Source organism: Musa acuminata, chromosome BXJ1-3 (assembly GCF_036884655.1).
Source record: "Musa acuminata AAA Group cultivar baxijiao chromosome BXJ1-3, Cavendish_Baxijiao_AAA, whole genome shotgun sequence".
Taxonomy (NCBI): Eukaryota; Viridiplantae; Streptophyta; class Magnoliopsida; order Zingiberales; family Musaceae; genus Musa; species Musa acuminata.
In genome coordinates this window covers 40,860,838-40,875,382 of record NC_088329.1, presented here as the reverse complement: position 1 = coordinate 40,875,382, position 14,545 = coordinate 40,860,838, and the positions used below count along the sequence as shown (strand labels likewise).

Genomic DNA, 14,545 nt, shown 5'->3' with positions numbered 1-14,545 from the left:
ATCTCCTTTCTCCATTGCAATCATTTGCCTGCAGAAAGCGACTCTTTTCACGTCGCCATTAATCTCCATAACTAATCTACTCTTTACAGAAGAAGAAGAACAAGCACTTCTTTCACGTGCGTGGAGAACTCTACATTGTTCTTATACGACTCCATGGAATCTTTACCAGCATGATGTGGTTGACTAGTTTTATAGAAGATACAAAGAACTCTGTGCAATGAAAAGTATGCTAAATGTGTGGAGAATATTATAGTCCTGCTGATGAGATTTCTCCCCTATCATAATGAGCCTGTCTGCCATGGAATCTTCGGCAGTACACTATCTCTTGAATCACGAAGAATGCCATAAAAAGATGCATAGCAATGAAATGAATGCATGCATGACAATGACAATGAGCATTTGTGTGTGTGGGGGGGGATGTCTTGTTGTTGCAAGAAATAATTTGCATTACTCTTCTCTTTCTTCTCTCATCAACATGCTACTACTCTAATCGAAAAGATGAGCTGTGTGATCCCAATCTTTCTTGCACTGTTAAGTCATTCCAATAGAAAAGCTTTGGACATCAACATCAAGTGACTGAGATGAGAAGGAATCAGGTTGTTCTAATCTACATATGATGATAAACTAGAAACAGCAGTTAATGTGTTCCATGTGTCAATATAAACACAGCACAAAGATGAGTGCAAAGAGATAAGCACATCTCACAACAATCGCTCTCTTGGAGTCTATCCCCTTGTGTGCCTCCTTCAACCGCACGTCTTCACCGCGAGGACGTCATGGCCCCCGTCTGCAGTGGATGACATCATCTGAGGTCCATTGGACCCAAAGAAGACGGAAAAAACGAGAAAAGGAAGGAAGGAGAAACGTCCTCTCATGTTCGTGGCATCTTCTTAGATAATTATAGGAGCCCATATGATACACATGGTGAGAGAGACAATTCATGCACCTAAGTGTCTCTGGTCTATCATCCATATAAAGGAAGACTAGGAAAGCATCATGATCCAACTCACCAAATGGAGCACAAAGTCCACCCTGAGCCCCTCCTCCCTTCTGCTTCCCCTTCTTCTTCTTCTTCTTCTTCTTCTTCCAGTGCGTCCTTTTCGACGACCGCAAGAAGAGAAGTCTACACCTTATGGATGAAGTCGCTGGTGCTCAACGGGAATGGATGCACCGTCTATGACTCCACCGGCAGACTGGCTTACCGGGTAGACAACTACGACTGCAAGTGCAGTGACGAGGTCTACCTCATGGATCATGGCGGCCGGACCCTGTGCAAGATACTTAGAAGGGTAAGAACAGCTCAAACCCTACTGATAGATTATATTAGGAAGAGAGTGCGCGAGATCTCACTGGTTTAGTGTTATCTGCAGAAGCTTAGAGTGTTTGGAAGATGGGAAGGCTACAGGTGCCATGACTCAGCGAGAGAAGAGAAGCGGCCTTGGTTCAGAGTGAAGAAGGGCGATGGAATTCTAAGGAGAAGCAAGTCCAGGGAGATTGAAGTAATGGTTGGGTGCAGCAAGGGGAAAGAGAGTTGCTACAGTACTGAAGGGTTAGGCAACAAGCTGGCCTTCAAGATAAAGGATTTGGCCGGAAGAACTGTGGCAGAGGTAACCCATTCTATAGCTCGAACTACCTACATATATGTATATATATATCCATTAAGACACACAGGCAAAGACTAACAAGCTCGGTTGGACTCTGCAGGTGGGAAGGAAGCGAACCGAGGGAGGAGTGGTGTTGGGAGAGGATGTGTTGATGTTGGTGGTGGAACCCAACGTAGATCGGCAGCTCATCATGGGGCTTATGGTCGTCTGCGGACTCATCAAGCAGAACATGTAGAACACTCTTTTGTTTCTCTCTTCGTTTCTCCTCTTTTTTTGCCTTCATCCTTTTCTTCTTTAGAGAGAGAAGGATGAGGGTTAACTAAGGAGAAGAGAACAATACTTTTGCTCCATTTTGTATACTGTTGATTCTATGGTGAACTGCAAACTATTCTTTCATTTGTTTGGAAGCCTGGGTTTCATAGACGAGAACTAATTTAACGAGGCCATGACTGGTACTCTGCAAGCTCATGAAGTCTTAGACAACATAAGACCTTTTCTGTGCTAATCACAGATTAGGTCATGTTTGGCTGAGCAGTCTTCTCGGAGACGAAGAGGTGAAGCGTGGGGTAGGCCTTCATCACCGTTTCCACGAAATTTAAAGCATCATGGACGGTCAAAATAAGAAGTCAACGACTCATCGCGGCGGGGAAGACGACCGTTTGCGTTCTTCCCGAAACCAACTCCTTCGAAGAAGGCCAACCGATGGTAACATGCCGCGTTCTGCGTCTATAACGAGTCGCCCTCGTTCCGCTGACGCCAGCCCTCGGGTTTTCCATGGTCGTCTCACCGATATGGAGGCCTTCGACCGCCCTCCGGCGCTCCTCCTCTTCCTCCTCCTCCTCCTGTTCTCTTCTCTCGCCCACGCGCTCTCGGATGCTGAAGCCGCCTCCGTAGCCCCGCCAGCTCCTGGCCTCCGCCTCCAGGCTTGGCGCCTACATCGCCCTCCCCGATGTCGACGTCCCCATCAGCAACCCCCGCCTCCGCCGCGCCTACATCGCCCTCCAGGCTTGGCGGCGCGCCATGTACTCCGACCCCTCCAACTTCACCGGCAACTGGGTGGGCCCCGACGTGTGCGGCTACAACGGCGTCTTCCGCTCCCATGCGCTCGATGATCCCGCCGTTAGCGTCGTCGCGGGCGTCGACTTTAACGGCGCCGACATCGCGGGGCACCTCCCCGTCGAGCTCGGCCTCCTCACTGACGCCGCGCTCTTCCACATCAACTCCAACCGGTTCTGCGGGATCATTCTCAAGAGCTTCTCCCGGCTGGTGCACCTGCACGAGCTGGACGTCAGCAACAACCGCTTCGTCGGACCTTTTCCGATGGTGGTGGTCGGTCTCCCTTCGTTGAGGTACGTCGACCTCCGGTTCAACGACTTCGAGGGCGCCCTCCCGCCGGAGCTCGACGCCATCTTCGTGAACGACAACCGCTTCAGCTCGCACATCCCCGTCAACTTCGGCAACTCCACGGCCTCCGTCGTGGTTTTGGCCAACAACAAGCTCTGCGGATGCATTCCCAACAGCACCGGGAGAATGGGAGCCACGCTCAACGAGCTTGTTCTCTCGAACAACGGGCTCGTCGGCTGCTTGCCGACCGAGATTGGGCTTCTGGGCAACGCGACGGTGTTCGACGCGAGCTGGAACTCCTTAACGGGCATGCTACCGACGAGCTTCGCGGGGCTGAGCAAGGCCTAGCAGTTGGACTTGTCGCACAACGTCCTCACCGGAGTTGTCCCCAAGAAGCTCTGCGAGCTGCCGAGCCTCGACAACTTCACGTTTTCTTTCAACTATTTCACGGGCGCGGACGACAGTTGCGTGCCGTCGTCGAGGTCGAATGTCTTGTTTGAAGGCGGCGGCAATTGCCTCGAGAAGAGGCCCGGGCAAAGGCCCGCAAAGACATGCTTACCGGTGGTGAGCCGCCCGGTGGCTTGTAGCCGAGAGAAATGTGGGTCTTCTCCGAGTTATTCGCAACCGACAAACCCATCACCTAAGACGGTGACACCAGCACCGTCACCGGTTCCGAGACCGGTGGACTCATCACCACCACCCCCACCACCTCAGCATTCGGAGTCGCCGGTGTCACGAGTGCACTCGCCGCCGCCTCAGAATTCAAAGTTGACACCCCCACCAGCTCAACATTCAGAGTCACCGGTGACTCGAGTGCATTCACCACCACCATCAAAACTAGTACGCCCTCCACCACAGCCGATCCACTCTTCGCCTCCTCTCGTTCACTCACCACCTCCACCAATGGCCCATCCTCCTGCATCAAATAACACTCCACCTACACTAGTAGTATCACCAACAACGAATTACTCACCACCTCCACCGATAGCATCACATCCACCATCACCAGTATACCCATCCCCACCGCCAGTACATTCTCCACCACCACCAGCTTCATCTTCTCCTCCAGCAGTTGTCCATTCTCCACCTCCTCCACTCAGCTCACCACCACCGGCATCTTCACCTCCATCATCAGTGCATTCTCCTACGACACCACTTGCCTCAACCCCGCCTCCAATCTTCTCTCCTCCTTCGGAGGTCCATTCTCCACCTCCTCCACTCAGCTCACCACCATCGCCACCGGCATCTTCTCCTCCGCCACCACTTGCCTCACCCCCGCCTTCATTCTTCTCTCCTCCACTGCCAACTTCATCTCCTACTCCTCCTCCTCCTCCTCCTCCTGTTGTCCATTCTCCACCTCCTCCACTCAGCTCACCACCATCGCCACCAGCATCTTCTCCTCCGCCACCACTTGCTTCAACCCCGCTCCCATTCTTCTCTCCTCCTCCGGTTGTCCATTCTCCACCTCCTCCACTCAGCTCACCACCATCGCCACCGGCATCTTCTCCTCCGCCACCACTCGCCTCACCCCCGCCTCCAATCTTCTCTCCTCTACCGCCAACTTCATCTCCTCCTCCAGTTGTCCATTCGCCACCACCTCCAGCTCGCTCATCACCGCCACTGGCATCCTCACCTCCACATCCGGTGCATTCCCCTCCTCCACTTATACACTCACCGCTACCGCCAGTGGCCTCGCCCCCGCCTCCAATCTTCCCTCCTCCACCGCCAACTTCATCTCCTACTCCTCCAGTTGTGCATTCTCCACTTCCAGTCCGTTCGCCGCCCCCTCCAGCCCACTCATCACATCAACCTCCTCTACCGGCGCATTCTCCTCCGTCACCAACCCCGTCTCCTCCTCCTCCCATTGTCCATTCTCCACTTTCTCCACTGAGCTCGCCACCACCACCTCCACCGCCAACTTCATCACCGCCTGCCTCAGTCTCCCCTCCACCATCCCCTGACTTCGACATCCTCCCACCAGTCGGTGGATTGAGTTACGCGTCACCCACCTCCGCCCATCTACAAGGGCTACTAGGCCTAGATAGTTCTTGATCACTTCCAAGAACTCCCCACAATTAGCATCCGTAAACTCGTTGGGGACGAAGCCACATATCTCATAGTTTGCCGTGCTGTGCCCTGTTATTATGAATGGGCACGCAGGAGAGATGTAATCTCATCTTCTCACAGCACAAGAATCTCCATTTCCTTTTTCTTCTTTTTATGTTCATGTATCTTGATAAAATACATGTAAATTGAGAATTTTTCACTAATTTGTATGATCTATTAGAACACAAAGTTCCAAGACAAACAATACTCAGAGGAGTGACTTCTAAGTTTAGTCTCCTATCAGAAGTGAAAAAGGAGATATGAGATGATCGATACAAAGGGCAAAATTAATTGAAAAAATGATCAGATGTAGTGGATAAGACTCGAGAGAAATGTTCTGATGGTTCATTTGGATCTGCCCAAAATCTAAGATTATGACAGGTGCCTTGGAGAGACACATACCAGCCAATGTCCAGATCTAACAAGATTAGGTGTCACCCACTACCACTGTGTGGCATTTCAAAGCAGATCAACTGCATCAGATTCAGAACCTTAAGAAAACCACATGAGCTGGATCCAATGCACAGATGATAATTTGAGATCTCTTGCCTCTGTTTCAAGAGCCAAAACATTGACAACTGAAGCTGCTTGGTAAGGTTTTTACTCCCAGAGTGTATCTGAAATTTTTCTCAGAACTTTTGAGAGTAAAACTCTCATGATCAGAGATTTCAGAAACAAAAACAAAGGCTTAATTCTTCCAGAAAATGCCAGATAAGATATAAAACTATGACAGGAAATCATGGTGGGAAGGCCAATTTGCTGTGTGGTGAGTGATACTATTGGCAGTTGATAAGATGAGTGCACATGAATCATATGTTCCTGATCCTATGTTTGTGCCAGTTAATTCTATACACCTTGACAAATGTCATCTTTTCACCCAACTGACTATTTCTGTATTCCACAGCCTCAAGTTAATGAAAATTAAACCCCCTCACAGAACTACATAGATACACCAGAAAGTTCTAAGTCATATGAACACAGAGGGAACATCAATGATGCTGGTCTGAGTGTATGTTCTTTAACTCAGAGCTATCATGGCAAGTGGATATTATCTAATAGCAGAATTCAAGTAATTAGGTTTGGAACTGACAAAGCAAATGGTGCTAATTGTGACAGGATATATAGGAACATTGAACCCTCACCAGAGTATCCAGCTGGTTGTAGCTGGTCTTCTTGTGCACACAACAGCTTTAGGGTATAAGAAGAATGGGAAGCACTGTCCAGAAAGTTAATAGCTGCATCAATAAGTTATTCTTTTTCTTTTAAATTAGGAAGGCATCTTCTTTTCTTTCAAAAAAACTTGGTCAAGAAAGTTGCCAACTGGCCATTGGAGAGAACCCCTTGGGAGCCTCCTCGTTCAAATTCACAGTAGAATTGGCATCAAGACAACAATGGAAGAAGACATGGGAAATTTAGGTGGCCAAATAAATTTTGAATTGCACCCACTTGAAGCCTGGAGAACAATCTTAGAGACTCATACCTAAGGCTGGCTTCCAACTTCCAGTTCAATTCCTGGGTCAATGGTTGCAGTAAGGCTATGCAGAACATCATCTATCTTCACCTTGTACAAAATCCAAAAAAGGAAAAAGACACTGTAGAGGACAGATTACAACCAAAGCACTATGTTTGGCATTTTATCAGTCTTTAACTATGCTTGACAAATTATAAAGTATTCGGTTCTTAACCAAATATCTCAAACTTTGTTCAAACACAAACAAAAAAGAGGAAAACGACAAAAGTTACTGTGTGTGATAAATGCTCACACAAGATAGCTTTCAATTAGTGAGGAGTTGATAATGCCTGTCAAAATTGCATATCATAGACTGGTACATGTATTGAAGATGGCCAACTTCACCAATTTACTCAAACTTGCAAGCAAGAGGTAAATCTTTGGATTTTGGGACCTTTTCCTCCACCTAAATGCCATCACAAACTTCAGGGACCAAGTGGTGGATATCTCAAGACCTAGCCTGGAGTAAAGTATCAAAATCTAGAGAAGGTAAGATTTGCTCATCACTTTTTTGGAATTCTAAGGTGGAGGAAGAATGTACTCCACTGAAAGTCCCATCTCACTCTCTCTCTAAAACATATGCCTTCTTTCTCAGATATCATGTGCCCTGGCTTGCTTTCCAATTAAATTTTCTCCCACTCTATCTAAAGCAGTTAGACAAAAAGTACTTCCACAATAACTTATGCAACTGTCATTTAAATGCTCTGTCCCTGTGCTTCTTTCTTTTGTTCTTAGCTGCCTTGGTTTCTACTGGCTAAAGAGAACCCTTGTTGAGACTTTCTAGTCTGCTAGTCTATCATTCTCCTCTCCTCCATCTAAATAACACCAAGAAAAGAGGGGAACGGCCAATTACCTAAAATCCATAGCATCATCTCAGTTCCAATAATTGAATTCCATTACCCTCTAAACAAGCATTTACTCCCAACCACCAAACTCACTGTGTTTCCAATGACAAAGGCTCCTCATCATCATTACCGGCATAGAACTAAACAGATAAGCTTTTGTCAGAAAATAGACTAGCTTTAATAATTTGTTCCTCTTTTTTCTCTTGCAGATAAAGAGAAAACTTAGCAAAAACCCTACGAATGAGCAAGGCAGAATGCCTCAATTATAGAAAAAGTATCAAATTTGTTTTCCTCATAGACATGATCATGCAGCAGCAAGAAGTGCATAAACCATTAACCATCAAATATTCAATAAAACAACCACATCTAAGTCTGAATCATCCTTTTATCCAGAAAAAAAAAAGACTTTTTTTTTTTTTTTAATAAGGAGTGCATTAGAAGGAGAGGAAGTCTTTTTACACGAATCACATACGAGTCTTGTTTACAACACCAATATAACAACAGCAGTATCATCAATAACAATAACAATTATTTAAGACTCAGAACAGAACCACCAAGACAACATACCAAATTCGTCACTTTTCCTTCCTAAAAATGGGTATTTCCTCGGATTGGAGCCGAGATCTGCATGATCCCCCTCTTTAACCTCCTCGGCACTGGGTGATGGCGGAGCAGCTGCGAGAGTAGGGGTTGGCCTGGGCGCCGGGGCGGCAGTTGTAGTAAGAGGCGCCGCGGCGGGAGCAGGGCACGGTGTCGCGCTTGAGCGCGCCGTAGCTGATGTAGCTGGAGGTGGCCAGGAAGCGGCGGCTCACCTCGGATCCCAGGTCAAACTCCTCGCCCGCGAGGCACTCCGCGATGCTGCCGCGGCAGCCGGAGAGGGACGGGATCCAGCCCAGTGGAAGGTCCCCTCCAGCTCCTCCGTCCGCCGCGGCGGCGGCGGGGGTGAGGCCAGCTGCCGCGACGAGGAGGAGGAGGACGGCCAAAAGGACCAACCTTTGCATCAGCTTCGCCATTCTTCCGCCACCGAGAGAAATAAAAAAAAACCTCTTGACACTCTCCCTCCCGCAAAAGCTTCCTCGATATTAATAGCGACTCTCTCTCTCTCTCTCTCTCTCTCTCTCTCTCTCTTTCTCTCCGTCCTAACAAACTTAGAGAGTGGGCAATGGATTAGAGGAAGGAGACGGTGGTGGGGGATTAAAAGGACAGTGGTTAGGTGGTGACAACATAAATAAATATGGATATCATATTTCTCATGATTGAATGCTTCGATTAACTATCTATTTTGATCATAAAAATAAAAATAAAAAGTTGGAAATAGCCATCAAAATTGACTTATATTTTTATTTAGTAAATATGATTGTGAGAAGACAATAGAAAGAGAAATAAATATAAAGAGGACACTACCGCTGTTTTCCACCACCTATTATTCTCTTACTGTTCCGTCCAAGAAATTGCCACCTCAACGCGGTGGCTTTAACGAGCACCTTTGAAAGTTCAAAAGAAGACTTATTGAGAGGGAAAGAATCCAATTTGCAGGGGTCCACATACACCTAATATTGCCTCGAGAGTATAAATGTACGCTTCAAATACTCATAAACAGATGAAATAGTATAGCAGAAAATAGTACACTTCAAATACATCACTCTTAGAGTTTGGTAAATTCAACGACGACTTTTCGAAAAAAAAAAATTAATTTTAGATTTTTTTCTAAGCATCTCTTATTTTAGAAATGATTTGCTTCCGTGTGTTATAGCTCTTTGTCACACTTTGTCGTACCTCTATTCTGTCGATTGATCGACCACTTTTGTCTTATGTTTTGTTACGGACTTAGCTGGTTTTGCCTAAGTCATGCGACACCCTTGCGTGTCCGTCCGCAAAGGTTAACCTCCCTGAATCCTCTCATGGTCCCTTAGGACCCACAAAAGAGAGAACGGGATAGAGAAAACGTCTCACTCGGATCCACAAGCAAACATCTCCGAAAACACTTCATAGACAATGCAAATTACAAACAAACTTTACGAGCTCTGAACAATTATACAATAAAGGGTAAAATGGTCCATTACAGACCAAAAATCTCTCACACGTGTCCACATGATACAATTTTTATTTACAAACCTAAAGCGACCACCAACCGAACTAAAATGAGACTATTAAGCCTTCGACCGTCCCTCTACATGCTGTACAAAGCATTACATCAAACATCCTGTTTCGAAGTTTGTCCATGACAATATCGATCACCAGCTACCCCCCTCCCCTCTTCTAATCGTCTCCATGTGTGAGCTGGCGAGCAATCCCTCATTTGCCTGTGCCTCTATGTCGATTGTCCCATCTCCTCCTCAATTACCTATAACTCTATTTGAGGTGTCACTGGGCTAGGTGCAGGTGGAGACTAGTTAAGCTGGTCAAATTACTTTTAGATGTCAAGAAATAAGAAATTGAGTAAGATCTCAAAGATTATTCTTATCCGATGACAACCAGATTACATTCTTCATGATGGCTAGGAATCCTCCCATAGTCATCATGATCTCGACTCCTTTGGTCGTAATAGACTCTACGATTGATGCATACACGTTCGACTAAAAAATGAGATCAAGTTGGTGCCGATCAAAATCTTAGATCATTATAAATGAGATCAAAGTTCGTTCCGACCACCAACATTACATCATTATAAACTATTAGAAACTCGACACGATTCGTCCAATCGATTCATATCATTAACACCAGTAATCAACATCACAATAAAATAATCACGTCAATAACGCGGAATGAACAGTTCATCGCAAAGCATACACTTAAAAATAAGGGTCGGCTGCGTTTGCGCGTCCCCAGATCCCTTTCGATCCAATCATCATCACCAGCTGTCCAAATTCTTCTCTCCCTTTCTCTCTCTGTGGAAAACTTGATGATTTCTTTCTTCCAAACAAAACCAACTCTCTCTCTCTCTCTCTGGAAGACTTCATTATTTCTTTCTTCCAAACACAACCAAGTAAAAAAAATGGTTCTTGACTCCATCTCTGCTATCAAGCGAGGAATATGAGCTGCTATTTTCTGAAAAAAATGCACTGCAACTTTGAATGATACATTAGACATTGGAATTGGTCGTCAAAACAATCCACCTAACGCAATCATTCACATGTGATGACATTTGACATAATCAGGTAGAATGTTTCATCAATTTGAACCTTCCAAACCTAATCTAATCAGTCAGCGTTGATAGAAAGGGACCGTTCTGCACCCTTAAGCCCCAGAAAAATTGAAGAAGAAAATTACGAGGTAAATTTTCCGAAAAAAAAAACCACAGATTTATGGACTTTCCCATGTCAAATTTCATGTTTTCAGAATGCCTACAGAGTGTCTCTTATGCATTATTGAATAAAAAAAATGTCCTTGTGACAACCATTAATATTGGATTTTTCATCGATATACACTTAGTCTAGATCGACTCATCAACCAAACCAACACAAACTAAAATTGGCTATAGTAATTTTTTATTTTTTATTTAGAATAAATGATGAAAATGAGATTAGAACACAAAACCTTGTGATGAATTGTTTTAAGTTTTATCAGCTAAGCTAACTAAAACTTTTAAAAATATATCAAATGAAGTTTCAAACCCTTAACCCTCGGTAAGACAGTCTCGTACATCATCACCATATCAATGTTTTAAGGTGTAAAAATATGTTGGATGATGTTTTAAACTCTTAATCATTGATGCGTGAGATCAATGTTTAAAGCATAAAAATATATCGAATGTGATTTTGAACTCTCAATCTCTACTAAGTGGATCTGATACAGACCGATGTCTTAAGTGTAAAAATATATCGGGCGATGTTTCAAACCCTTAACCTTTGATAAGTGAGTCTAATAAACCATCACAAGACTAATATTTTAGGTAATTAAATATGTTAAATGATGTTTCCATCCCTCAACTTTTAATAAGTGAGTTTCGTACACCACCATCAAGCTAATATTTTATGTATAAAAATATCAGATGAAGTTTTGAGCCCTCAACCTTTGGTAAATGGGGTTAGTACATAACCATCTTCAGTGAGTTAACTTGGTACTCCAATATTTGAAGTATTTTTTGTTATTGAATCAAAAATATCATAACTATTTTTAAAAACACCATTATCGAGCTTCAATCACTTCAAATCCTACCAATATTATCAATCATCTTATTATAAATTTTGAGGTATCATAGAAAAATTTGTATGAGATTTTGGAGGATCTGATGAAAATTAAAAAGGTTTCAACACATTTCAAACAATTGATTGATAACAAATCTTCATTTTTTTTTCCAAAAAACCTAAAATTTAGATCTTTCTTTTTTGAAAATCCTTCTAATATCTGTAGTAAGTGATTGTGAAAAAATGATAATGAAAAACCAATAAGAAACCCAACATCAATAGTGGCTATCAAAGAAGACATTTTGGTTGGCACAAGGCATAAGAGACACTATGCAGCCATTTTGCAAAAAAGGGCTTCATCTAGGAAAACCGAAAAATATGAGCTTTTTCAAGGAAATAAGCTGGAATAAAGAAATTAAAATATGCATGTTAACCAAAGATTAGAGATTTATAGTCTTTTCAAAGGAAAGTTCAAAATGCAAGATGTCAAGTGAATGCATAAAGGCAGAATAAACAAATCAATATGCACTGTAGAAAAATATCAAGAACTATGAATGGAGTAAACACTGATTTAATTCTGAAAGAGGATAAAACCCATAAATTCCAGGACCTTAAAATGTTCCAAAGCAAAATATCAAGGGGCAGCTATCACCTGATATGGAATTCTACCCATGCGGTTTGATCATAGCTTGGCTACTCGAAGTCTGAACAAGTCAAATCAACATTGGCCAGTGAAGATTTCTTCTACTTGTTTCTTCTTCTCTCTGGGTAGGTCTACAAGAAGAAAACAGCATCACAGTGTTAAAATATTATATATAACTACTGAAACAAGTAAGTCAAATAAATTAAGCGAGAAGAAGGCAAGCAAAAGATGCATTACTTTTAGGTATGTAAGACATAAAGTAATGCAAGAATGAGTCAGTCTGACTTGATGCATCTAAGCAGATGGCTGGCAACTTTATCCAGCCAAGCTATCATTGTAAGCTTTGCATTTCTAATGGGATCTCGTCAAGTCTATGCACTTGATAGTTACTGTAGTTCATAAATAATGAATTCCAAACAAACAGTGATCTTCCACTTAACCAGACATCAATGAGAATAGTACATAGATGCAAGTAAGAGGGCTTTTTAGCAATGCTCAAACATTTTCCTGCATTAGGACACTATTGACTCACATGGAACCAAAAAATGTCCTTCAGCAGTTGCACTAGCTATGAACTTTCATGCTTATTTTGACAATAAATTTAAATTAGCATCTTGAAGGTTTTATGTGAAGGAACTGCAGTTGAGTGGAGATATCACCAGATCCAGCATTTTCTTCTCCCTTCTTTTCGCAAAATATATGAAAGTTAGGTCATCCTAAATCCAACTGTCACTGTTTTACACTAGCATTACTGATCAGATCAGACCTTTTATACTTCAAATGTATGAGTTCTAGACATACAGAGACAGAAACCAGCACAGATCATCAAAGATGTGCCTGCACAGAAGAACTGCTAACAAGAATATGCTATTCCTGTATGATCTAGTAATATGTCAGAAAAATAGATTCAGATTGAGAACAATGACAAAGGAGTAGGCTTCCAGGTTTTGTCTCTCCATATCATCTATGGTTCACTGACAGAAGACTCACCTATCAAATCTGCTTGGTGATGTGTCAACAATCATGCGAACACATAAGATGGTGCCATGACAAAATATTGACACAACATTGAGTTGCCTTTATCTTGCTATCGTGATATTCATCTCCCTGTTTCCTATCTTCTTCTGAGCAAAGCAATATAGTGATACAGACAAGAATGGTTGTTGATTATGAGCTACTTGCAATCTAGTTAGGTAAAACAATGACTACATTAGAGAATGAGTAATTTAGCATTTAATTGCCTTAAATTTCTCTCTAGAATTCCTTTCTGCTCTCCTCTCTTCTCTCATCTTTCTCTCTTCTCCTTTTTACCTCTAGTCTCCCATGAAAGCTACCTTCTTCCCTCAAAGAAAGAACACTTGATAGGAGGTGAAAAAAGTCTTATCACGATATCAGGAGGACAAAGAGATACTGGTTTGTTCTAATTCTGAAGGAGCTATTAAAGTCATAAATGATATTTATTCAGCTTGTTGGAAGCACTGGTTTCTTCAGAAATCATCAATCATGTTCAATTGAGCACAGTAAATGATTTTGGATTCTCCCACACAGAGACCAACCAATTGACTCTGACTACCTCTCACACTAATGCAATCACATCGGAGAGCATGTCTTTACTCCAAATAAGTTATCTCCTGTGATGAATTAAGTTTATTGAGGGAGCCTGGAAGATGCATGGTGCACTAGATACTAAATATTATAGTGTTGTGCCCATTTTTGCACATTCAAAATTTGCTAAAGTGGGAACTTTATCAGTTCTGATGAACTTATGATTACACATTCTGATTCATTTTCCTAGGGATGGGATATATTGTATAAGAAAAGAGTGTTTGACCTTTTCTCAAGCTATGAGTGCATTGGCCAGTTTAATCCTGCTCGAGTTTACTTGTGGGTTTTTTCTCATCCACACACCCCCTCCTTTCTTTTTTCCTGAGAAAGGATTTTTCTCCAATGAAGCTTTTCCTTAAACTCTCTTGGAATGAACATGAACATTCTATGTTGAATGAGAAAATAAATTGTCTAGTGAATTAACTGATTGTAAGTAGAAAATGCTGTAAAAAAACTAAGAATAAGTCGAAAGAAACACTTGTTAGTTTACATGAGAGCCAATGATGCACGTTTGGCCAGGCATTTCGTCGAGCGGTTGGCGAGTGAGTTCATCGATGCACATTTGGTTCGATATTGGTGGAGTCGTGCGGTGATACTGACTCTTGGTGGTGGATGAAGGTCTAGCAAGCGATTGCCGGGGAGGGAGAGGTCGAGAGGTCGGCGATGGAGGCGACGAGAGTGATGAAACGAGGCCAAGTTTATACTAAACCAAGCCTCGAAGTCGATGCTGGACTTGGGTTCGTGGATTCCAACTCGAACCG

The 14,545-nt window shown here is 43.3% G+C and overlaps 2 protein-coding genes, 1 long non-coding RNA gene and 1 pseudogene across 3 annotated transcripts; 2 read left to right on the top strand and 2 right to left on the bottom strand.

Annotated features, from left to right (window-relative positions):
• The first annotated feature begins 998 nt into the window (after window positions 1-998).
• Window positions 999-2,011, top strand: LOC103979551 (protein LURP-one-related 11). Its single transcript, XM_009395725.3, has 3 exons — window positions 999-1,289; window positions 1,371-1,607; window positions 1,705-2,011. The coding sequence occupies exons 1-3, from the start codon at window positions 1,014-1,016 to the stop codon at window positions 1,837-1,839; spliced, it is 648 nt and encodes a 215-aa protein (XP_009394000.2). The 5' UTR covers window positions 999-1,013; the 3' UTR covers window positions 1,840-2,011.
• A 279-nt stretch (window positions 2,012-2,290) lies between these two features.
• LOC135630897 (pollen-specific leucine-rich repeat extensin-like protein 3) lies at window positions 2,291-5,055 on the top strand (annotated as a pseudogene).
• A 2,788-nt stretch (window positions 5,056-7,843) lies between these two features.
• Window positions 7,844-8,577, bottom strand: LOC103978966 (rapid alkalinization factor-like). Its single transcript, XM_009394939.3, has one exon. It carries the CDS (start codon window positions 8,420-8,422, stop codon window positions 8,051-8,053), a length of 372 nt encoding a protein of 123 aa, XP_009393214.2. The 5' UTR covers window positions 8,423-8,577; the 3' UTR covers window positions 7,844-8,050.
• A 1,524-nt stretch (window positions 8,578-10,101) lies between these two features.
• On the bottom strand, window positions 10,102-14,541 carry LOC135630912 (uncharacterized). The gene is made up of 2 exons (XR_010494172.1): window positions 14,275-14,541; window positions 10,102-12,310 (listed from the first exon to the last, which is right to left on the bottom strand). It is a non-coding gene; the product is annotated as an uncharacterized LOC135630912 (long non-coding RNA).
• Between the last annotated feature and the right edge of the window lie 4 nt (window positions 14,542-14,545).